This window comes from Hylobates moloch, unplaced genomic scaffold, assembly GCF_009828535.3.
Source record: "Hylobates moloch isolate HMO894 unplaced genomic scaffold, HMol_V3 SCAFFOLD_1, whole genome shotgun sequence".
NCBI classification, from domain to species: domain Eukaryota; kingdom Metazoa; phylum Chordata; class Mammalia; order Primates; family Hylobatidae; genus Hylobates; species Hylobates moloch.
In genome coordinates this window covers 184069081-184094375 of record NW_026652276.1, presented here as the reverse complement: position 1 = coordinate 184094375, position 25295 = coordinate 184069081, and the positions used below count along the sequence as shown (strand labels likewise).

General features: G+C 38.4%; 2 protein-coding genes across 3 annotated transcripts; both read right to left on the bottom strand.

The window, feature by feature from the left end:
• Window positions 1-984: 984 nt before the first annotated feature.
• On the bottom strand, window positions 985-25295 carry PSMC2 (proteasome 26S subunit, ATPase 2). 2 transcript variants are annotated; one of them, XM_058425540.1, is made up of 13 exons: window positions 25024-25295; window positions 22403-22660; window positions 15886-15923; window positions 14900-14981; window positions 14049-14148; window positions 7756-7887; window positions 7093-7165; window positions 6407-6502; window positions 5512-5676; window positions 3658-3745; window positions 2188-2390; window positions 1993-2089; window positions 985-1905 (listed from the first exon to the last, which is right to left on the bottom strand). In XM_058425540.1, exons 2-13 carry the CDS (start codon window positions 22470-22472, stop codon window positions 1748-1750), a joined length of 1302 nt encoding a protein of 433 aa, XP_058281523.1. In that variant the 5' UTR covers window positions 22473-22660; window positions 25024-25295; the 3' UTR covers window positions 985-1747. The 2 variants fall into 2 exon arrangements, with proteins under 2 accessions (XP_058281523.1, XP_032617189.1); XM_032761298.2 differs by lacking the exon at window positions 25024-25295 and having other exon boundaries at window positions 22403-22661.
• Window positions 21412-21705, bottom strand: LOC116814199 (small ribosomal subunit protein uS14-like). The gene has a single exon (XM_058425546.1). It carries the CDS (start codon window positions 21580-21582, stop codon window positions 21412-21414), a length of 171 nt encoding a protein of 56 aa, XP_058281529.1. The 5' UTR covers window positions 21583-21705.

Sequence of the window (25295 nt, the reverse complement as noted above, 5' to 3'; positions counted from 1 at the left end):
CTAAAGTCATAAATCCTTTGTATTCTAACTTATCAGCACCCTGACACATGTATATATATATGTGCATCTACACACATGTATATAGACACATCTATTTTAGGTGGAGGGTTACTGGTAAATGTCTGTTTCATCTTTTTAAGTAGAGTACAAACATGCTGACCTAGGCAATGTTGATGCTACCTGCATAAATATGCCTTGACAGAAACACCCAAATTTTTAAAGTAGTTGATTTTATATTTGATGTGTGGCCAATTAGATTTTCCTTATGGACCTAAATTAATTATCACGATAGTCACTCTGTATCGTTAGAACAGAGTGCACTCAACATTATCTAATTTGAGTTGTCTTTAATTGGTATATATGAGCATGTGGCCATGACAAAGTGGAAAGACATCAGAGTGTGTTCTAAATGCGTACATTTAATTAATCAAAACATTCAAAAACATACATCTTCAGTCATTTTCTTAAGTATATTTTATTGTAAGCATAACCTGAAAATACTTTGCTCTATTTAATTCCTCAAGAAAGACTAGGGCAGGGTTAAAAAAGATGAATTCTGATCAAGTTCATAAAAATGAAAAATCAAGAATGTTGGTTGGATTTTATAAAGGGCTTTAATTTCTTTACTTGAAAACTTTCATAATTTTAAGTATTTCAGTGCAAAGCAGCATTTTCTATGTTGTCAACTTTTTCTATTGTGAATTAAAAATGTATCCAACTCTATTTTGCAACTTATTTATGAATATCGAACTTCAATAAAAAATATTCATTATTGTGCTTTGGTCTTGGCATTGGGGGAAGGGGTAATTGTGGTAGAAGATAGGATTTGGTGGCGGTTACACAGGAGATAATTTTAAAGAGATCTGTTGAGGATTCTAATATAACCTTTATTTTTAAAATACCTCACTGTAGACCAGAAGCCTAACAGATACTTTACCAAAATTTTAAACTAATTTGTAAAATGAAAGTAATCACTTTTCTGTATGAAGCCAATTCTAGACTTTCTAAATTAGATCATATGTACACACCTTTTTTTTTTTTCTTTTTTACTAGTCTTTCACCTCTGGCTGAACATTTTTCTTTCTGCTTTATTGCACCACTTTACTGGTCATTAAAATCACTAATTCTTCCTGATTAATTTGAAATCAAATGGCAATGCAAAACATATACATCCAACGTTTCTCCTACTTTAAAAAAGGTTTGGCCAAAGCTTTTATTATTATTCAATATGGTGATGGGAAACTATCATAATACATGTGGTCATACGCCTAAGTGAGCTACTTTGATGCGGGACAGAAGTGGATAATAGGAGCATAGGTAATGGAGCCGACAAACTTGGACTTGAAACCCAGCTTTGGCACTACAAGTAAGTAGGAAAGTTTATGCATCCATTGGATGAAGATCCATTTGATAATCTTCCTCAATGGACAGATGGGAGGATACAATGAGAATTTATATGTAGAGCACCCAGCCAGCATATGCCTAGGATATAAGGCATCTAAGCAAGCACTTTGTATGATGTGAAATCCTTAAATGGGAGTGGGTCAAAAAAACAGTCAAAATATATTCTAACAAGCTTTTCTGCCTAATAACATTAGAGATCACCATTTATTATATTACAAGAAGAGATATGGAAAAAAGCATACAATTTTGAAGCCATTTATTTGTTTATGAAGTGGTTATTAACAAGTCTATATAAGAAGATTAGGATTCCAATTTAAAGTTTTCACTTGAAAGCCTTCAGGGTTCAGTTGTATGTCATGTAACGAGGAGTAGCACTGAATTTGGCATAAGACTTAATGACCTTATTTACAGCTTCCAAGAAATCCTTCTCGGTAGCGATTTTTCGCCGTGCTCTGATGGCAAACATACCAGCCTCTGTGCAGACACTTCTAATCTCAGCACCTTTCAAACAAAAAGAAAATAAACAGGCTTAATTAAAGCAGCCTGAGCAGACAGACCAGCAAATATAAGCAAGAACTTTCTACTTACCAGTGCTATTTGGACACAGTCGTGCTAACAATTCAAATCTGATATCTCTTTCAACACTCATTGAACGAGCGTGAATCTTAAATATGTGGGTCCGACCCTAAAAATGAGAGAATTGACAAATATTAAAATGGAAAAAACATCACAGGAAGAAAAAACTTCAAAAATCCCCTTCCTAAAATGAAATGGTTTTCTTACCTCTAGATCGGGCAAGCTAAATTCAATTTTTCTATCCAATCTCCCTGGCCTCATCAGTGCTGGATCCAAAGTATCAGGTCTGTTAGTGGCCATCAGCACTTTAATATTGCCTCGAGGATCAAAACCATCCAGCTGATTGATCAGTTCCAACATTGTTCTCTGCACTTCATTGTCACCTCCAGCACCATCATCAAAACGAGCCCCTGAGAAGACAAAAGGAAAGATAAGCTCTTCAAGACCACTCAAAAGTAGCACTATGCATGACCTGAAAGTACCATAAATCTCAACACAAATCATGTCCTCAGGCACAAGTGCATATCCATATACTTTGAAGCAAATCCTGTAAGAACAGCCTGCTTTATACAAAACTAATTAGAAAGTGAATCTTTGCTTTCAAAAGTATTCATCACAGATTTACTTAACGTTTTTTAAACTGCCGATGGGGCAGTTTAGTGTTTTCAAAGTCTACCACATTTATTACTTAATTTGAACCTCTCAAAAACTCATGAAGTACACAAGGCAAGAATTATTCCCTTTATAAGATGAGCAAACTGAGGCTCAGAGATTAGTTAAAATAAATTGTCCTGAGGAGTTCGAGACCAGCCTGGCCAACATGGTGAAACCACGTCTCTACTAAAAATACAAAAATTAGCCAGGCATGGTGGTAGGCATCTGTAATCCCAGCTACTCAGGAGGCTGAGACATGAGAATTGCTTGAACCCAGGAGGCAGAGGTTGCAGTGAGCCAAGATCACGCCACTGAACTCCAGCCTCAGCGACAGAGTGAGACTGTTTCTTAAAAAAAAAAAAAAAAAAAAAAAAGTCTAGATTTCATGGCTAATACTGTATTTCATCAAATCTGTGAAGCCAACAAGAACATTATTTTATGTGCACTGAGAAAAACCACCATCAAGTAAATTATGCCCCAGTGCTTTCTTATGACATTAGATGATACTTCTCAATTTACGAGTTGTTTAAAGTGTGGAAATAGGTGTTGTATGAATGAAATCAGATATAGATTGAGCATCCCAAATTTGCAAATGCAAAATCCAAAACGCTTCAAAATTTGAAACTTTGAGCACCAACATGATGCTCAAAAGCAATACTCATTGGAGCATTTTTAGATTTCAGGTTTTCAGATTTGGGATACTCAATCAGTATAATGCAAGTACTCCAAAAGCCAAAATCCAAAATATGTGAATTCCAAAACACTTCTCAAACATTTCGGCTAAGGGATATTCAACCCATAGCACAAAAATAAAGGCTTTGAAAAAATGGCAATAGTATATAATGTGTCTTCTTGCCTTTATAGTTTAGCACTACTACTTATTAGATCTGTGGTGCCAATATTTCAGAGCTCATAGAAGAGCTGGAGTTAAAATTCTGTACAAGATTAACATATCACAACATATCACTTTACAGCTTTCATGAAACTGAATCCTAAAGCAGTTCTCTAATATATCATTCTCACCTCCAATAGCATCAATTTCATCAAAGAAGATAAGGCAGGCTTTTTTTGTTCTGGCCATTTCAAAGAGTTCACGAACCATTCGAGCCCCCTAATGAGAAAAATGATTTATTAATTCAAAATTGGTTTTAAAATATTTTAAAATAAATAAAAAGTTATGCTTCAAACTTTTCAATATTTATTCCTAACAGTATTCTCACCCATTATTACCTAAACGTTTTTTATTTTTTTTATTTTTTTGAGATGGAGTCTTCCTCTGTCACCCAGGCTGGAGTGCAGTGGCGCGAGCTCGGCTTACTGCAACCTCTGCCACCTGGGTTCAAGCGATTCTCCTACCTCAGCCTCCCGGGTAGCTGGGATTACAGGCATGTGTCACCATGCCCCGCTAATTTTTGTATTTTTAGTAGAGACGGGGTTTCAGCATCTTGGCCAGGCTGGTCTTGAACTCCTGACCTCATGTTCCACCCGTCTCAGCCTCCTAAAGTGCTGGGATTACAGACGTGAGCCACTGCGCCCAGCTATTTTAATTTTATTTTTTATTTTTTGAAACAGAGTTTCGCTCTTGTTGCCCAGGCTGGTGTGCAATGGCACGATCTTGGCTCACTGCAACCTTCGCCTTCTGGCTTCAGGCGATTCTCATGCCTCGGCCTCCCAAGGAGCTGGGATTACAGACATGTGCCACCACACCTGGCTTTTTCTATTTTCAGTGGAGACAGGGTTTCTCCATGCTGGTCAGGCTGGTTTTGAACTCCTGACCTTATGTGATCTGCCCACCTCTGCCTCCCAAAGTGCTGGGATTACAGGCGTGAGCCACCATGCCTGGCCTACCTAAACTTTTTTTAAAAAGACTGAAGTTTGCTCCCCAGTCCACCAAATTAATCTTGCCAGCCTTAAAATATTGTCATTTTCATGATTCTGTATCTATTAAATAGCCATAGGTTTCAGATCTGAAGAGGTCAAATTTATGGTTAAAGGAACCATTCTAATTAGTAAAACTTGAGTAAATAAAAGCATCTGATCTATCACTTGGAATTCCTGATCATTGAATTTGACTTGCAAGTTTTAGTTAGGGAATAAAAGGATACGTCACCTCATGCAGCTCTGTGGCTAATTCTTATTGTAAATACACGAATCATCAACAGCTTTCAGATACAATACGTATAGCCCTAGACTTATTCTCTAAATATATATATATATATATATGTATATGTATGTCTACAAACATAAAAACCTATGTTCTCACTTTCTCATTAGGACTGAAAACACTGCCCCTGAAGTAAAAGTATACTTTTGAATTCATTTACCAGGCATTTCCGTAGAAAAGCCGCATCTGTAGAAAATGTCACCCTTTTGAGGAGGGGACATACTGGTTAAAATTTTAAGTGGTTGCCTATTTCCAAATGACCACAAAGGCAGCTTCTAAACTACTAATTACAATCAAGAAATTTCAGGTCTCAGGCCGGGCGTGGTGGTTCTTGCCTATACTCCCAGTACTCTGGGAGGCCAAAGCAGATGGATCACTTGAGCCCAGGAGTTTGAGACCAGCTGGGCCACATGGCAAAAACCCCCTCTACAAAAAATAGAAGAATTAGCTGGGCGTGGTGGCATGTAGCCATGATCTCAGCTACCTGAGAGGCTGAGATGGGAGGATCGCCTAAGCCCAAAGAGGTAGAGACTACAGTGAGCTGAGATCATGTCACTGCACTCCAACCTGGGCAACACAACGAGACTCTGTCTCAACAAAAGAAAAAAGAAATTTCAGGTCTGGATCCCTCACTGCAGAAGTGCCATTTTTAATTTCATTCATACTGTAAAATCTTTCACAAGGCTATATATTCTTTGATAAATTTACTTTACCTCACCGACGTATTTCTGTACAAGCTCAGATCCAATAACTCGAATGAAGCACGCATCAGTCCGATTAGCCACTGCCCGTGCACAGAGTGTCTTGCCTGTACCGGGTGGACCAAAGAGCAGCACGCCCTTGGGAGGCTCAATGCCAAGGTTCACAAACCTCTCCGGCTGTGATAGAGACAAAATTTTCACACTTACCACTTCTGTATAACAAAAATCAGACTACTTCTACATCAACAAAGTGCTTTTATGTTTAGTATTTTATCCTGAAAACCATACTTTAATGTTTAGTATTTTATCCTGAAAACCATACTTTAATATTTAAATCAAAATTATTAAGTCTACAATCTACATACTTGAACTAAATAAGAAATTTTACTTATTCTAAGACATAAGTTCCAAACTGGACTCCTATCAATATATAAGACTAAATGGCTTTTAAAAAGCACTTCTATTATCCAGTCTTAAAATATTTTCCTAATTTTAAAAAAATTATGGTGTTTAAGTAACAAAATTATCTGGTATTCAATATCCTAGTTTTCCATTATCCTCCCAAGTTTAACCTGCTTCAATTTAAGCCCCTTTCTTCTCGATGTCTTTTGAAGAACCAGTTTCTTCTATAATAGCCTGTAACATATTTAACATATTGCTAAAGGTTACACTGTGCCTTCTCTGTCACTGTAAACAGCAGATCTTTCTTTTTTAAATATACTTGACCACTTTTTGCTTGCTCTCCCCTAGAACTTACCAACTCTCCACACCTCCTCTCTCCACCCTCTCAAAAAATTCTCATTAGGGAAAATATTAAAAGCCATCTAATATACAAGCAATTTGAGTGCTCAATACACAAAAGACATCTCTATGCAAAGAAATTTAAATACAACACTCAGCTACTTACATGAAGTAATGGGGTTTCAACTACTTCTCGCAGTTTCTCAATCTGTTCCTTACAGCCACCAACATCACTGTATGTGACATCAGGTTTCTCTTCCACCTAAGAGAGGGACAGAAATGTACAACATACAGTCACAGGCTTTTTGGATACTGTCCAAATTCAATAGAACAGACCTAATACCTTAAAAGAAAAACTCAACAAGCGAGAATTTTAATAAAAATTGAATACATTGCCCAGTGCCCTGGAACTACTTGCTGCATTAACTTGTTATGACACTAATGAATGAAAGACAAATTAGTAAAATAAAGATAGGCTGAGACTCTGTCTCAAAAAATATATATATAAAATACTGCTGGGCTCAGTGGCTCACACCTGGAATCCCAGCACTTTGGGAGGCTGAGGCAGGCCAAACACTTGAGGTCATGAGTTCAAAACCAGTCTGGCCAACATGGTGAAACATCGTCTCTACTAAAAAGACAAAAATTAGCCGAGCGTGGTGGCAGGTGCCTGTAATCCCAGCTACTCAGGAGGCTGAGGCAGGAGAATTGCTTGAACCTGGGAGGCAGAGGTTGCAGTGAGCCAAGATCACACCATTCTACTCCAGCCTGGACGACAAGAGTGAAACTCCGTCTCAAAAAAAAAAAAGAAAAAAAGACATAGCCTTTCTTTTCCCTCCCATAGTTTCTTACCTGCATCATGGTAACCGTTGGGTCAATCTTAGGAGGCAATGGAATGTGAATTTGATATTTATTTCTATCCACACTAAGGAAGTAAAAAAGACAGTCATTAATACATTCTTTAAGCTTTCAAAGTGCTTTTATGTTTAGTCTTTTATCCCCAAAACCATACTTTAACAAGAGAGAGACAGAGTCCCTAAGGTTATATAAAGAGAAAGAGAGCCTGAAACCTGAGTATACTAAACTATATGTCTAATGTGGCAAACAACCTGTCCAACAGCAACCAAACCCTTGAGGAGGGAGGGGAGATTTTTTTTTAATTTACTTAGTGAATTGTTATGTATTCTATAGACATTAACACACTTAGCATCACAACTATCCTAAAGCAAGTACTCCCCCAACCTATACCATGTTACCTTAAATAGACTGGTAACCTCAATTCTGAAATTTGAAGCCACTCATAATAAACAGCAGTGGGAGTAGGGGAGTCAGGGAAGCTGATGGGAAGTTAGGAAGCAGATGCAGAAGAGAGAATTTTCAACTATAGTACATTACTCGTTCATCCCTTGGTATTCCAAGGAACTCAGTTCATTTATTCACTACAAAGCCAAGGATATGAATGTGAGACAGTATCCTTAGTGAAAGAAAAGTATTTATTGTAAATAGAAATCTTACCCCACTCTCATCCCTTCTTCAATGTCAGTAGGTGCCACCTGATCACTAAGGTCCACCACAAACTTGGCAAACTGCTTTACGTTGATAATGTATTTTGGGTCCTCCGAATCAGCATTGATTATCTTTGTACACCTAACACGGCAAAAAGCTTGATTAGAATAAGGAACCTAGGCCACTAATAATGAATTCGACTAACTAGATTATATCCTGAGTGTGCAATATATAGGTATAAACTAGAACTACAGAAATTGGGACACTGTTAAAGATCCTTTTCTATACTAAACTCCAAAGGTCCATTCGACTTTAGCCAAGCCATAAAATTTTCAAATACATTCTCCTGGAAAATGAAACCCAAATATCTCATCATTAAGAAGTTTTCTGATTTCTTGATTTCCATAATTTGTATTCCTTTATTATTAGTGATGCTCCTGTATATCTTAAGTTGCTCTCATTTTTATTTTCCCTACAAAAAGATGGTCATCTTGTCTTATACCAAATTCAGTAATAAATGGGTTTTCATTCTTTCCTGAGTTTATACTTTAAATCCATTTTTCTTTTTTTTTTTGAGATGGAGTTTCACTCTTGTTGCCTAGGCTGGAGCACAATGGCGTGATCTTGGCTCACTGCAACCTCCGCCTCCTGGGTTCATGCAATTCTCCTGCCTCAGCCTCCCGAGTAGCTGGGATTACAGGCATGCGCCACCATGCCTAACTAATTTTGTATTTTTTTTTTTTTTTTAGTACAGAGGGGGTTTCTCTCGAACTCCCAACCTCAGGCTAGTCAGGCTGGTCTCGAAATCCCAACCTCAGGTGATCCGCCTGCCTCAGCCTCCCAAAGTGCTGGGATTACAGGCGTGAGCCACCACACCCAGACTTTAAATCCATTTTTATTGTTTTTTGCTACTTTTCTTCTTTTTTTAACTGAGGCAATAGAAGCTTTTTTGGTTTTTTTTATTTTTCTTTTTTTTGAGATGGAGTCTTGCTCTGTAGCCCAGGCTGGAGTGCAGTGGTGCGATCTCAGCTCATTGCAACCTCCGCCTCCTGGGTTCAAGCAGTTCTCCTGCCTCAGCCTCCCAAGTAGCTGGGATTACAGGAACGCACCAGCACGCCCGGCTAATTGTTTTGTATTTTTAGTATATATGGGGTTTCACCACGTTGGCCACGCTGGTTTCAAACTCCTGACCTCCAGTGATCCACCTGCCTCAGCCTCCCAAAGTGCTGGGATTACAGGCGTGAGCCATTGCACCCGGCCAGTAGAAGCTATTTTTAACTTAATTATATTCATTTCCGTATGGCCCAGTAAAAAATGAATTTATAATGCCATGCACATCACAGTATAAAATAGTCAACTGCCTTTCCCCTTCTATAGTATCTATCTACTAAAGAAAAACAAAAAAAAACAGAACTCTGCTACATAAGCCACAGCAAGAATTACAGAGAAATACAAAAATAGCCTGTGGAGTGTGCACATAGGTAGAGCTAAAAGTAAGGTAAAGAATGCTTTGGCTTAGCTGGGTGCGGTGGGATGCACCTGTAGTCCCAGCTACTGGGGAGGCTGAGACTGGAGGATCACTTGAGCCCAGGAGGTCAAGACTAAAAAAGAATGCTTTGTCCTGACAGCATAATTGTGTGAAGGACTCTGTTTTCTGTTACCAACCACGTTTGCTAGGGAAGAAGAAATATACCCATTCTCTACCAAAAAAAAAGAAGCTGACCAAAAAACCTGAAAGGAAAAACAAGAACACCAAACAGCAATAATACCTAACCCTGAGGAGAGGAAGAATCTGATTTCCAGAGGTGACACATTACATTATTTTAAACGTCTAGTTATCACCAAAAAGTTATGAGATGCAAAATGTTATGAAATGCATTTTCCTTTATGTATGACATTATGGCTCATACATAAGGGGGAAAAAAGCAGTCAATAGATATTGTCCCTTGGAAGCCTAGATGTTGGTGTTATTAAACAAAACTTTTTTTTTTTTTTGAGACGGAATCTCACTGCTGCCCAGGCTGGAGTGCAGTGGCGCGATCTTGGCTCACTGCAACTTCCGCCTCCCAGGTTCGAGCAATTTTCCTGCGTCAGCCTCCTAAGTGTCTGGGATTACAGGCACCTGCCACCACGCCCAGCTAATATTTTTATATTTTTAGTAGAGACAGGTTTCACCATGTCGGCCAGGCTGATCTCAAACTCCCAACCTCAAGTGATCCACCTGCCTCAGCCTCCCAAAGTGCTGGGATTACAGGCATGAGCCACTGCGCCTAGTCAAACAAAAACCTTAAATTGGTACAAGAAATATTTCCAAAAGCTAAAGGAAACGATATTTAAAGAGTTTATAGGAATGATGAGAAGAATGTCTCACCAGTAGTGGATACAGATAGAGAAATTAGACTGGAATATTATTTGGCCATAAAAAGTTCCATCCATTTTAGAATATGGATGAACCTTGAAATATGCTAAGTGAAGGAAGCCATATACTATATGATTCCATTTAGATGATATGTCCAGGATAGGCAAATTCATAGAAACAGAAGGTAGATTAATGGTTGCCAGGGGCTGGAAAGAGAGAGGAATGAAGACTGCTAATGGGTATTGGGTTTGTTTTTGGGGTAACAAAAGTATTCTATTCTGGAATTAGATAGTGATGATCAATGCACAATTTTCTAGATATTCTAAAAATCACTAAATTGTATACTTTAAAAGAGTGAACTTCATGATATCTGAATTTCATATCAATAAGATTGTTATTAAAAAATTCATAAGCTGGCCGGGCACGGTGGCTCACACCTGTAATCCCAGCACTTTGGGAGGCCGAGGTGGGCAGATGGCTTGAGCCTAGGAGTTCAAGACCAGCCTAGGCAACATGGCAAGACCCTATCTCTACTAAAAATTAAAAAAAAAAAAAAGCCAGACATGGGGTGGTGTGCACCTGTGGTCCCAGCCACTTGGGAGGCTGAGGTGGGAGCCCATGAAGCAGAGGCTGCAGCGAGCTGAGATCATGTTACTGCACTCCAGCCTCGGTAACAAAGTGAGACCTTGTCTCAAAAAAAAAAAAAAAAAATTCACAAGCTAAAAATTACACATACACAAATTTTATGAAGAGTTTTAAGCAAAGAGTATGAGACTAAAATCAATGGAAACTTTTTCAAAATAATCTTTGCTTTCCTTAAGACCTGGGATCTTGTAGGGGTATAGGGCTCTTTAGCTAGTCTGTCTGTTATGAAAAATCTGTATGAAAAGTTTCCCTCTAACTGCTTTACAGAAAAAAAAAAAAATTCCCCTTATACGGCCTAGAGAAATGTACCTAGATTTTTTAATTTACCATAGAGAGATAAGAACATATTACAACCATGATATAAGAGCAGAACATTCAACACACACACAAAAATGAAAGAATAAAGATGACAGCCTTGAAATTAAAAACCTGAGATTTTTACCTGAGAAATTAAAAACCTGAGTTTTTTACCTGAGAAATTAAAAACCTATGAGAAGAAAAATGGGAGGAAAAAAACATCAACAGAAAAATTCAAAGATAAAGAAAAGCTCATAGAAAGTAAAGTAAAAAGGCAAAAAGAAGAAAAACAGGAAAGAAAGATTAGCATATTAGAGGAGCAATCCTGGAGGCCCCATATCCAAATAAGAGAATTCAGGAATAAAGGTCCAAGAAAATGGAAGGAAAGAAATTAACAAATAGTTTCAAGAAGATTTGCCTTACTAAAGGACAAGAGAGCCCAGCACAATGGATGAAAACAGACCAATACCAAGGCACATCATCATGAAATTTCAAAATAGAACAAGAGAAGACTCTACAATTTTCAGAGAAAAATTAGGCCACATATACAGGACTGAGGATCAGAATGGCTTCAGAGTAACACTGGGAGGCAAAGGACAACAGAACGACGCCTTCAAAATTTTGAAGGGAAAAGAACTTCATACTCAGCTAAGACACTTTCAGACATATGCAGTCTCAAAATATTACCTCCCAACTGACCTTTTCCAAGAAGCTACCAGAGGATGTATTAGACCAAGCAACAGGAGAGAGGTAAAGGGAAATCTCCAGGGTAGAGAAGTCAGACAATGATTGTCATTAAACAGGCATAAAGGACAACTGGTCCAAACCAAAGCAGGTCAGAAAGTGCTGGGAAAAACTTAAGGAAGATGAAACCAAGAGAACACCAGACGCAATTAAGATATAACTGAGAGAAAACGAACAGATCTAATGCATCTGAAGAGCAGTTTAGACAATCAAGAGAAAGTGGGAGATTGAGTTCATAACATATGCACAGAAAACCAGGCAAATGAAAAAATAAGACATTATAACAACAACAACCAAAAGAAGTGGTACAAGAAAGGAAAAGCAATCACAGCTTACCACTTGGCTCTTTGTGAATAGTTTTTACATAGCCATAATCATATAAACACTGAATACTGATCTAACCAAAATTATAACAGAATTACATAGGAAGGATGAGGGGATAGGAAGGGTGTGCCTTCAAGGTGAAGGCAGAGGAAACAAAACAAAATCCTCATCTTCCATGATGGAAAGCCAAAAGATAATACCTAAAACTAAAAAATCAAGAAGTAGGAATCTACAATACACAAGATATAGCAATATCCATTAGAACCATGAAAGCGAAAACCAAAATAATCAGCTAAAAAAGGTGAAAATGAGTGTCTTTAGGGAAGAGAAATTGGGAAATACAGTTGTTATTATTTAACTACTTAACTCTTTTTTTTTTTTTTTTTTTTGAGACAGAGTCTCACTCTCACTCTGTTGCCCAGGCTAAAGTGCAGTGACACAATCTCGGCTTACTGCAACCTCCGCCTCCCAGGTTCAAGCGATTCTCCTGCCTCAGCCTCTCCAGTAGCTGGGATTACAAGCGCCTGCCACCACACTCAGTTAATTTTTGTATTTTTAGTAGAGACGGGGTTTCACTATGTTGACCAGGCAGGTCTTGAACTCCTGACCTCAAGTCATCTGCCTGCCTGGGCCTCCCAAAGTGCTGGGATTACAGGCGTGAGCTGCCGTGCCCAGCCTGAACTATTTAACCCTTCAAAAACCATGATAAAACTAAAAAATGAATGAATAAATAAAAGGCAGAAAAGATGGAAATTGCGAGATAGGGAGGGTGAGTAGATGGGAAAGAAAAATAATCTTTAGCTTTTAAGAACTAAAAATAAAAACAAAATTTTTAAAAGGATTATAAACAGAGGAGAATATGTTTATAGCCTTGAATTGGGCTAGGCTTTTCTAAGCAACATTAACACCCAAAAGGTATAATGGAAATATTGGTATATTTTATCTCCTAAAAATGTAAAACATTAGTACAACAAAAGGTACCAAGAAGTTAAAAGTGACTAGGGAAAAATACTTGTAGCATACTTAAGAAAAGATAATATGTACAATATATGAACTGTTTCTAAAATTAACAAGAAACAACCCAAGAACAAAACATGAGTAGTCAAAGAAATACAGATGTTTAGTAAACAAAAGAAGTAGCTATCATACTAGTAATCAGCACAGTACAAATTAAAATTATTTTCCCTCAAATAGCAAAAGTGTAAAAATTGACAACTGCGTATCTTACATTGATCAGACAAATGGACATTTGCCTCCAAGCCTCTTGGTAAAAGTATAAACTGGCCAAAGTAATTTTCACAGGATTTTAAAACTATAATATCTTTGACCCCTAGAATTCCACTTGTAGTAAGCTAGCCTACAGAAATGTATGCACATACACTGAGAAACATTTAACATGAATATTCACTACAGCACTGTGTATAGTAACAGAAATTGTTACAGCCTAACATCTACACATTATGCAATTTTTTTGCAATTTTTTAAAAACATGAGAAAAAAGAAATAAGTATACCTATATTAAAGACAAAGATTCCCAAAACATGTAGTTATGTCTAAAAAAAAAAAAATCAGGATATGTTTCTTTGCATGCAAATACAGGAAGATACACAGAAAGAGGATTAGGGGGGCCAAACTATTTCAGTAGTTATGTTTGAGGAGAGGGTAATGGGAAAGCAAGTATGAGAAGGGAGTTTTTCATTTCTTGCTCTACATCTTTTTGTATCATTTAAATCTTTTAAATGATTATACCTTCATGCATTTTTGAATAATTGTTTAAGGCATAAAATTTTAACCCCAGTTTTGTAGAAAGCTTTATTTACTTGGAATTTGGAATAAAAATTATTTATGAACTATTGCATTATCCCTGAGACTCTAACATTAAATGCTTGAAAATACAGACAACGGTAAGTTGCCACAGAGCACCTGTGCATACCTGGCAACCTGTAAAGGCTGTTCACTCTGGAGTGTCTGCTTATCTGCAGCCAAATCCCAGAGTGCTGGTGGGGCCAGGCCAGTGTCAGATTCTTTAATACCTACATAGAGAAAGATGACAAAATTTACTAAAATGTAATGCATCGCCCTATAATAAGCTTTCTAAACCTCAGCACTACTGACATTTTGCACTGAATCATTCATTGTGAGGACTATCGTGTGCATTATAGACTGTTTAGTAGCATCCCTGGCCTCTCAACACTAGATGCCAGCAGCACCACCCTCTCTCAAAGTCATGACAATCAAGAATGTCTCCAGACATTGCCCAGTGTCCTCTGGGAGGGTTTGGGAGGGTGGGGCAAAATCACCCCAGCTGAAAACTACACCCTGCCCTAAAGTAATTGTCAAGCCAAAAATATAACGCCACATTTGACATTTTTGTGTAGGTCAAATATTATAAAACTTCATCATTCAAGTTCCCCCCAAAAAGTTTCCAACTTCCAGGAAAGAGCCCAATTACTTGAAGCTAAACTATGTTGTGAGATCTTATTTTTATCCAAAAAAGTTTTTTGACTTGTTAACTAAAGTTTACTGAACTGGGTTTTGACCAATAGAAACATTACTGGCTTAGAAGATGATATTGTTTCTTATTTCTTAACCGCATAAGCATTAAACCTGGTTGTAAAAAGCAGTGAAAGATATGGTTAAACGAGATCTAATTTCTTAACAGAAAGGAAGAATAATGACTTTTTAAAATCCATAATCATGAAGGAGTAAAATCTGTATTTAAACTCTTGATACTATTCACACATTACATTTAAAGGAAGGAAATGGGAATTTAAAAATACATACCAGTGAGCTCATTAATTTTCTTGAGAAGTTGCTGAATATCATCTTCAACTTGCTTGATCTGCCTAGAGTAAGTGCTCTGACCCTAGGTGATGAAGTTCAGTTTAGTTAGACTATCAGGATATCAACAATTTATTAAAACTACAGGTAAAAATTATTTTTAAGTTAAAATTTCAATAGCTATCATTATCCCAAAGCTTGTGAAGTAGAGAGGTATTCCTGACCCAATATTTCCCCCTAAATACACAATCCACTATTATGCAAGATAACAAATGAAAATCATGGCCAGGCACAATGGCTCATACCTATAATCCCTGCACTTTAGGGGGCCAATGCGGGTGGATCACCTGAGGTCAAGAATTCAAGACCAGCCTGGCCAACATGATGAAACCCTGTCTCTACTAAAAATACAAAAAATTAGCCAGGCGTGGTGGTGGGCACTCATAATCCCAGCTACTCGGGAGGCTGAGGCAGGAGAATCACTTGAACCCAGGAGGCGGAGGTTGCAGTGAACCAAGATCACACCATTGCACTCCAGCCTGGGTGACAAGAGCGACACTCCCTCTCAAAAAAAAAAAAAAATCATGTATGAAATGATGCAAAACTATCGATTTCTATGCATTAAAACTTCATTTCAGAACTAATTCAGTAATACTTGTTAAATATAGTAAACTTGTATAAATGATTTCAAATATCTTTCAATATAGCATCACATTTTAATCACGAATAGTATTAAAATAATACATAAACTGAGACATGCCAAATACTTTGATCTATAAACTTTAGGTAGGTGACTTCATTTAGTGAAGATTACTATAAGCTGCCAGACATTCTCTTCTAATTATTTTGTTTCTTTTTATTTTATTTTTTGTTTGGTTTTTTAATTTTTGGTTTCTTAACTTCTTCTAATTATTTTGGAAGGACAATACCAAAACAGTTTTTATTTCAACATAAAACATCTATAGTTTGTAGACACTGAAAGGACTTACATAAGTTTTCAACAAGGCAATATCCCCCTCATCCAGAGCTGAAAGAAGAGAGACAATACATGAGATTCAAAAAGAAACTAGAATTAAAATTTTTTTAAAAAGAAAGAAAACTAGAGCTTTTCTTCTGTTCGATTCAAATCGTTTTAACTAAGTGTCAAAAATCAAGCAAGATTATGATGATATAAATTCAATCAAATAGTTCCTGGACTCAAGTAATTTTTATCTAACTGGGAGGAAAACAGATTTTTAAAAGTACATAATACACATGATGACCTATTTTATATAGTACATACATAAAACACATCCATTAAGGACCTTGGTTAAATTATACCATAGTCATACAATCAAATACAACGCAGGCCAGGTGCGGTGGCTCATGCCTGTAATCCCAGTACTTTGGGAGGCCGAGGTGGGCAGATCACCTGAGGTCAGGAGTTTGAGACCAGCCTGGCCAACCTGGCGAAACCCCGTCTCTACCAAAAATACAAAAATTGCCCTGGGATGGTGGCGCATTTCTGTAGTTCCAGCTACTCGAGGGGCTGAAGCTGGAGAATTGCTTGAACCCAGAAGGCAGAGGTTGCAGTGAGCCCAAATCACATTACCGCACTCCAGCCTGGGTGACCGAGAGAGACTCTGTCCCAAAAAGAAAAAGAAAAGGAAATACAATGCAGCAATTTAAAATGATAATAGAACATAGGCATAGAAAGCAATCCAACAAATGCTATTCAGTGAATCACGTAGGTTTAAAAAAAAGGATATAATGTGCATATATTTTGTTTTTATATAAAAATCACTTAAAACACATGTGGAGAGTAATCTGAAATGGTGTTCTACGGTGGTTATCTGGGATTTCAAGTGATTTACAGTTAATCTTTTCTATTCACAAATTCTGCATTTCCGAATTTGTTTAGTTGCTCAAATTTATTTGTAATTCCCAAATCAATACTCATGTGCTTTCATGGTCATTTGCAAATAGGCAGAGTGGTAAAAAATTTAAGTTCACAACTAACAACAAGTCACTCTACCCTCTTGTTTCAGCTTTCATACAGAGATGACCAGAAGATGGAGACCGTAGGGGAAATGCAGTGTAATCCAAGCAGTTCAGGCTCTGGGGTCAGGTGGACAGGGTTTGAATGCCAGCTCTAGAATCTGTTAGTGGGGTGACCTCAGCCAAGTCACTTAACACTTCTGAACTTTGTTTTCTCTTTTGTGAAATAAAGAAAAAAAGAATCTACCAGGATGAGTTGTTTTTAGGATTTAAGATTATAATCAGCCGGATGCTGTGGCTCACACTTGTAATCCCAGGCCGAGACAGGCGGATTGCTTGAGTCCCGGTGTTCAAGAGCAGCCTGGGCCACATGGCAACCCTGTCTCTACAAAAAATGCAAAAATTAGCATGGTGGTATGCACTTGTAGTCCCAGTTACTTGGGGGGCTGAGGCAGGAGGATCGCTTGAGCTCAGAAGTGACAGCTACAGCAAGCTGAGATCGTGCCACTGCACTTCCACCTAGGTAACAAAGTGAGACCCTGTCTCAAAAAAAAAAAAAAAAAGATTATAATCTATGTGAGATGTATATATATATATTTCTCCTAGGATCAAGTGTTCAGTACTTCCTAATTCACCATTCACAGCAACTTTATAGAATATATCTATCATGAAAAACAAGAACCAATCATACGATCATACATACTTTAAGGAAAAAAACGGCAGGCCTTTTTTATTTATTTATTTTTTAACTAAGTATGAGTACAGGTAGGAAAAAGCATGCTTAGGTAACAGCAGCTAGACCAGGTAAGCTGAAACATACACAGTAGGCGGTAATAGGAAATTAAGTAGATGGAGGTTTGGGGCTCTAGTGAGGTAGACCATAAATTCCAGAATGAGGTAATCAGCGCCACTACAGTTGACATTACAGGAACTGTGCCTTAGGAAGAATTAGCTCGCTGAGATATGAAGAACAAATTGGAGTGAGGCCACTCAGAAGTCTTAAGAACCTAAATAAAAATGGTAGCAATGAAAAGAGAAAGGAAGAGCTGGATTAAAAAAAAAACCCTCAGAGGAAGAATCTATAGCACACGGCAAATGACTAAATGTGAGAAGCTGAGGGGAGAGGATCAAACATGATGCCCAGGCTTTGACCTAGGTACCACACAACAGAAGTCACAATAGAAAGTGGTTAGCAGAGGGAGACACGAAGTTCAGTTTTAATTTTATTAAGTTTGTGGTACTGTTATCTGCACAGAAGAGTTAACATAGCAGGCATAACTGCTATCCTTTGAAAGGCCTGCTTATAAGGTTGGTTCTTGGCTCTTGTCTGAGAACAATTTCAGAGGGTTCCTACCATTCCCAGAACTGAAAAAGGTGGTTAACTGTGCTTAAAATATTTATACAAACAACAGGGTTTATGCAGAACACTTATCTTCCATCAGGGAGTCTAGAATTTTGGTATGTTCTAGGCAGAGATGCCTACATTACCACCCCATAATAAAAACCCTGGGTGCCAAATCTCTAACAAGCTACTCTGGTTAGCAACATTTTACACATATTGTCACTACCTGTTGCTGGGGGAATTAAGCACATCCTGTGTGACTCCACTGGAAGAGGACCCTTGGAAGCTTCTGCCTGGTTTCTCCTAGACTTGGCCCCATACATCCTTTCTCTTTGCTGATTTTGCTTTGTATCCTTTCACTAAAATACATCATAGCCATGTGTATGACTATATGCTGAGTCTTGTGAATGCTCTTAGCAAATTACTGAGCCTGAAGGTAGGCATGGAGACTATCCAACACAGCAGCATATCCTGATGCAGCATTCTAAAAGGCGGAGATAAATCTGGCTCTAGAGGTCAGACGCTAGCTTGAGGTTAAAAAGGTTGACTAGGGAAGCATAAAGAGTCCAAGACCAGAATGGATGAAATTAACAGAAACAAAACTTTAGAGAAACCACGTGAGGACACAATGAAGGAAAGAAGCAGGCGGATAAACGGTAAGGTTCAGCAAGAGAAACCAAGGGAAGCTCAAAGGCTCAACAATGTCAAAAACACAAGGATTAGGATTGAGAAATACTAAAGATCTGGGAATTAAACTACTGATCAGTTTCAGCTGATTTACATAGATAGAAACTAAAGTGCAATAAGTTTAAAAATAAAATAAGAGCCTGGTATGGTAGCTCACCCCTGAAATGCCAGTACTTTGGGTGGCCAAGGTGGGAGGATCACTTGAGCCCAGGAATTTGAAACCAGCCTAGGCAACATAACGAGACCCTGTCTCTACAAAAAAAAAAAAAAAAAATGTTTTAAATGAGCATGGCATGGTGGTGCAGACCTGTTGTCCTAACTACTAGGGAGGCTGAGGCAGGAGATGGTTTTAGCCCAGGAGTTCCCAGCCTGCAGTGAACTATGATCGTGCCACTGCATTCCAGCCTGAGCAACAGTGCAAGACTGTCTCTAAAAATAAATATATAAGGCCGGGTGCGGTGGCTCAAGCCTGTAATCCCAGCACTTTGGGAGGCCGAGGCGGGCGGATCACGAGGTCAGGAGATCGAGACCATCCTGGCTAACACGGTGAAACCCCGTCTCTACTAAAAATACAAAAAATTAGCCGGGTGTGTTGGCAGGCGCCTGTAGTCCCAGCTACTCGGGAGGCTGAGGCAGGAGAATGGTGTGAACCCGGGAGGCAGAGCTTGCAGTAAGCCGAGATCGTGCCACTGCACTCCAGCCTTGGGGACAGAGAGACTCCACCTCAAAAAAAAAAAAAAATATATATATATATATATATACACATATGTAGTAAAGAAATGTACTGTGGGCGAATAGTAATAGCTGCTATAAATTGAGATGATCACTGTATGAGACACCGTGATTAGAGATACATATTGATATTATCTAATTCTATATAAACCTGTGAAGTAAATACAATTATTTCTACATTACAGATAGGAAAAACAGTTTCACAGAATTTATTAGACAAAACTCAAAGCCAAGATTCAAACCTAGGTCTTTCTAACTCCTAAGCCTGTCCTTTCTGCCACTTTTAGGCAGTGAAAGAAAAAAAAGAAAATGACTTGTAACTTGGGAGAGCAGGAAGATTTTCTCAACTATGGTTTTAAGATAAAATGGGTATTAGCATGCTTACAAGAACAAAAGGGAAAAATTCCATAGGACAACAAATAGAAGAGGTAGTGACTGAAGAAACAAAGTCCAGAGGAGGAAGGCATAAGGTCAAAAACAGAGATGGGGAAGGTTGCACATAACAAAAGTTAATATCACTTCCTCTAAGGCAGGATTAAAACAGAAAATGGAAAATGGAAAATATCAGAGAAGTTAAGAGAACTCTTAAGTGGATTCTCAATCATCTCAGGAGAGAAAAAAGTCATCAGTCACAAAGAAAGAGACTGAACTGAGGATCTGAAAAACATGTAAAAGGCTTGAAATAACCACTCAAACAAAGTGAGTCAATAGGAGATTCACAAAAAGTTAACTGCAATTAGGACCAAGTTGAGATCTGAAAGCTTAAATTGAAAGTAACTTAATCAGGCTAGACACGGTGGCTCATGCCTGTAATCCCAGCATTTTGGGAGGCCAAGGCGGGTGGATCACCTGAGGTCAGGAGTTCAAGACCAGCCTGGACAACATGGTGAAACCCGGTCTCTGCTAAAAATGCAAAAATTAGCTGGGCGTGGTGGGGGGTGCCTGTAATCCCAGATACTTGGGAGACTGAGGCAGGAGAATCACTTGAACCCAAGAGGTGGAGATTGCAGTGAGCTGAGATCACACCTCTGCACTCCAGCCTGGGTGACAAGAGCAAGACTCCATCTCAAAAAAAAAAAAAAAAAAAAAAAAGGAGGGGTATGTATGAATAAACGCATAAGATCCCATATACATGTTAGTCATAACTGTATCCAAGGAATAAATGTATTGATATTTTTACAGAATAACAAACCCAGAGAAACACACAGATCACTGTGCACAGATCAAATGATAAATCTCTGTGTCTAAGTTTTCCAATAAATACTGAGTATCTCTGACATTTTCAGTGTCCTAAAATATTTTTAAAAGAAAGCAGAATGAGATGAAGGTAGAAAGGAAATGCTTTCTTTTGGGGGAGAGTGTAAATGGAGAAGGGTGCTAGGAAAAGTTGAAGTTGTAAAGAAAGGGAAAAGTAAGAAGAAACATAAGAAATACCAAAAGAACATTTAAAAATAGCTTAAGGAACAAAAAGAGAAACAGCATAAAGATGAGACTACAAACGGGACTACTGGGAAGAAGTTATATCCAAAAATGGTGTGCATATCTCATGCACTGTAAGTTAAAGTGTCAACTGGTTCAATCTCCATGGAGAGTAGTTTGGCACTTACAAAATTAGAACTCCACTTCTAGAATTTATCCTACAATTTATACTTGTGCACTTGGTAAAAGTTACATAAACAATATTATTCATTTTTTTAAATGTTTATTTTATGTACAAAGAACTATCATGGTTTTTCATTGGGTAGATGCCTTGGATAATCCTTTGAAGGAAGGTCATTTAGTCCAACTTAATGAAACCAATATCCTTCGCATACTGACAAAAACACTGGCGGCACATATTGAGGCCATATTTCCGGATCAGACCGTGCCGGTTTGAACAGACGCGACAAGAGCCAGAACCCTGGCCGAATTTTCGCGGGTGGCTCCAGTACAGCTTCTGGTGACCCATCTTGGTTTCAGAGTGCAACGAGGTAAAAGGTATTCATTGTTTTATAACAGCAACAAATTGGAAAAATCTACATGTCCATCAGTAATAATTAAATACATTACTGTATACGCATAATACAGGATACTATGCAGATGCAGAGGAAGTGACTACATGATAGGAAAGTATCTCTAATATATATTAAATTTTTAAAAAATCAAGATGTTGAAGTATGTACAGCATGCTACATTTGTGTAAAAAAAAGGGATAAGCACATTTGCTTGTATATGTATAGAATATGTCTAAAAAGATATGCAAAATAGCAACATTAGTTGCCTCTGTGGAGAAGTTGGTGGCTGGGGCCAAGGATGCCAGGCTTTTCAAAGATATCTTTTCTGCCTCTTGAATTGTGAACCCTATGAATGTATCATCTGGTCAAATAATTTTTTTTAAGAAAATTATGTCTCAGAATTGTGGCTACACAGTGACAGCTCCCGGCTGTCACAGGGGGAAGGAGGAGGAGAGGAAAGAGGATCAGGTGACCAAGCACCGCCAGGCAGAACTTTTCAAGGCCTGTTAGGCCAAGCAGGGTGCGTGACTTCTTCAAGACCCGAGAGCTGAGAATGAATAAAAATTTCCATCAGCAGATAATACAGAACTTGCAGTGGATGAGGGAGACTGAGAAAGTAGGCAAATTAATCCGGCCGGCGTCCAGACTAAATTACTAGGGGCACAAAAGGGCCAGAGCACAGAGCCAGGAGCCGGAATCCAGCTCCTCTCCAGTGCCATGGCAGCTCCACTCCAGTCCCGCCCCAGCTCCGAGCTCCGGCCCATGTCAACTGACCTCGGATGGGCTTGTCGTCCTTCTCATCCTCTTTGGTCTTCCGCTGATCGGCACCGAGGTAATCCGGCATTTTAGCAGCTCCAAAAGCCTCCGCTCCTTAATGATTACACAGCACCTCCCTTGCTTCCGGTGGTGTCTTCCCTTTCCCTTCCCCACCGGAAGTAGACTGGGCTCAGACAGACCCCTTTACGCAATGCTTGAGAGTCCGGAGAGAGCCCTGGGGAAACGCTTTGGCACGCTGGTTTTTGGATTGATTACCTGTGAGAAGGAAACTTTACAGTGCTTGTAAAACGCCTGGCATATTAGACACAATAAGTAGTGGCCACATCTACAAATATAGTGAAGGTAATCTATTTCTGGTAAAGAGTTAATATCCAGAATATAAAAAGAACTCCTACCACACAAGAAAACAACCTGATTTTTTAAATGGGCAAATAACCTGAATAAACATTGCTCTAGAGTAGATATACAAATGGACAACATCACTGTTAGGAAATGCATATCAAAACCACAGTTGGATGCCACCACATACCCACTGAGATAGCTATTATAAAAACAAGCAAAAACAAAACAGAAAATAAGTGTTGGAAAGGATGACCCTTGGGTTCAGCCAACCCTTGCGTGTGCTGCTGGATGAAATGGAATCCTGGTGCACTGTTGATGTAAATGTAAAATGATAAAATGGTGCAACTGCTGTGGGAAACAGTATGATGATTCCTCAGGAAATTAAAAATAATTACCATGCCATCTAGCAATTCGATTTCTGGATATGTATCCAAAAGAACTGAAAACAGGATCTCAAAGAGATATTTGTACATCCATGTCCATAAGCAGCATTAGTCACGATACCCATAAGGTGGAAGCAACCCAAGTGTCCATCTACATATGAATGGATAAACAAAATGTGATACACGTACGCGGGCACACACACACACACAAATATTATTGAGCCTTAAAAAGGAATGAAATTCTAGTATAAGCTACAACACAGATGAACCTTGAGGACATTATGCTAAGTGAATAAGCCAGTCACAAAAAAGACAAATACTGTATGATTCCACAAATATGAAGTACCTAGAGGTGTCAAATTCCTAAAGACAAAGTAGAAGGATGGTTTCCAGTGGACAGTTTTCTCCACTGGCATAGAGTTTCAGTTTTGTAAGATTAAATGGGTATAGAGTTTCAGTTTTGTAGGATAAAAATAGTTTTGTAGGGTGGTTACACAATAATGTGAATGTACTTAACATTACTGTAAACTTAAAAATGGTGAAGATCATAAATTTCATGTTATGTGTATTTTAGCACAATTTTTTAAAAGAACAAAACCCCCGGCCGGGCACAGTGGCTCACCCCTGTAATTCCAGGACTTTGGGAGGCTGAAGCGGGCAGATCATAAGGTCAGGAGTTGGAGACCAGCCTGGCCAACATGGCTAAACCCCGTCTCTACGAAAAATACAAAAATTAGCTGGGCGTGGTGGCATGCACCTGTAGTCTCAGCTACTCGGGAGGCTGAGGCAGGAGAATCACTTGAACATGGGAGGCAGAGATTGCAGTGAGCCGAGATCAGGCCACTGCACTCCAGCCTGGGTGACAGAGCAAGCCTCTGTCTCAGAAAAGAAAAAAAAAAACAAAAAACCCTATGACCTTAGAGTTAATGGTAAAATTGAATGGGAGGAGGTGTGAGGAAAAAAATATATTAATATGAAGAAAGTGGAGTCACGTTACTTTGCACCTTGGAGCATGTCTTAACAGTGATTGCATTAATAGGGATCAGGAAGAGGTTTTGGGGCAGAAGATTAGTTCAATTTTTTTAAAGACGGGGTCTCACTGTTACCCAGGCTGGAGCGCAATGGTGCGATCTTGGCTCACTGCTACCTCCACCTCCCGGGCTCAACGATCTTCCCACCTCAGCCTCCCTTAGTTTAATTTTTGAAATGTCAGTTTTGAAGTGACAATTTTATCAGGCAGCAGATATACAGACCAATTAAATGTATTTAATTGGCCTGGCACAGTGACTCACGCCTCTAATCCCAGAGCTTTGGGAGAGTGAGGCAGGAGGATCCCTTGAGGCCAGGAGTATAAGACCACCTTGGGCAACATAGTGAGACCCTGTCCCTACAAAATATATATATATATATATATATTTTTTTTTAAATATTTAAAAACTTTAATTGTGAAAATATAATGAAATTAGTAAATTATTTTCTAATTTACTAATTTCTGGTGGTCCTTGCTAAAGAGTGGCTTATCAAGTTTATTTTATTGAACCTGTTTCAGATACTGTTGGTGGGGGTGAACCTTTACCCACTGTTTGTTTTTGCTAGTTTTTGCTTTTGACTGCAGTCTTAGAAGGAAGCATATAGTAGGAATACAATTGATTTTATTATACATTAAACAATTAAGTCCCAGAGTCCTACAATTGGGAATAGCTTGAATGAAAACTTCATTAGAACAGGGTAAAAATATTGCTGGCCTTGTAATACAATCTAACACTAGAGAGAGGTTTCTTCTCCAAGTGAGTATTAAAAGATATAATGCAGGTAAATTAGTAATAGCACGACAAATATTAGCTGCTATTATCATCATCAAGTTAAACACAAATGTATCACAAAAATACGTACGTAATTCTCCGCAAATGTATGTACTAGTCGTCGATACTGGTTCATACAGGTATTTTCATTTTTTACTTAAAAGTATAGCGCGCCTGGGAAAATCACTGATTAGGTTCAGATTAATATATAAAGCAATAAGAACTTAAAGATAATATAAAAAGAGCTGCTTTTAAAGGTTATGTTCTATGTATTGCACTGGGACATGGAATATAATCCTTTCTACAGGAAAACTGATGCGCCTAGGAACCATTCTCTCGTGCGACTTGGTCTCCAGCCGGATC

Bases quoted from the DNA above. Each gene is read 5' to 3' on its own strand.
- LOC116814199 (XM_058425546.1), bottom strand. From the start codon at position 21,582: ATGGGTCACCAGAAGCTGTACTGGAGCCACCCGCGAAAATTCGGCCAG.
- PSMC2 (XM_058425540.1), bottom strand. From the start codon at position 22,472: ATGCCGGATTACCTCGGTGCCGATCAGCGGAAGACCAAAGAGGATGAG. The intron at 7,888-14,048 runs GTATGCACAGGT...TTGCCGTGTTAG, and splicing joins CAGCCTTTACAGGTTGCCAG to GTGTACAAAGATAATCAATG. The intron at 7,166-7,755 runs GTAAGATTTCTA...TTACTTCCTTAG, and splicing joins GAAGAAGGGATGAGAGTGGG to TGTGGATAGAAATAAATATC.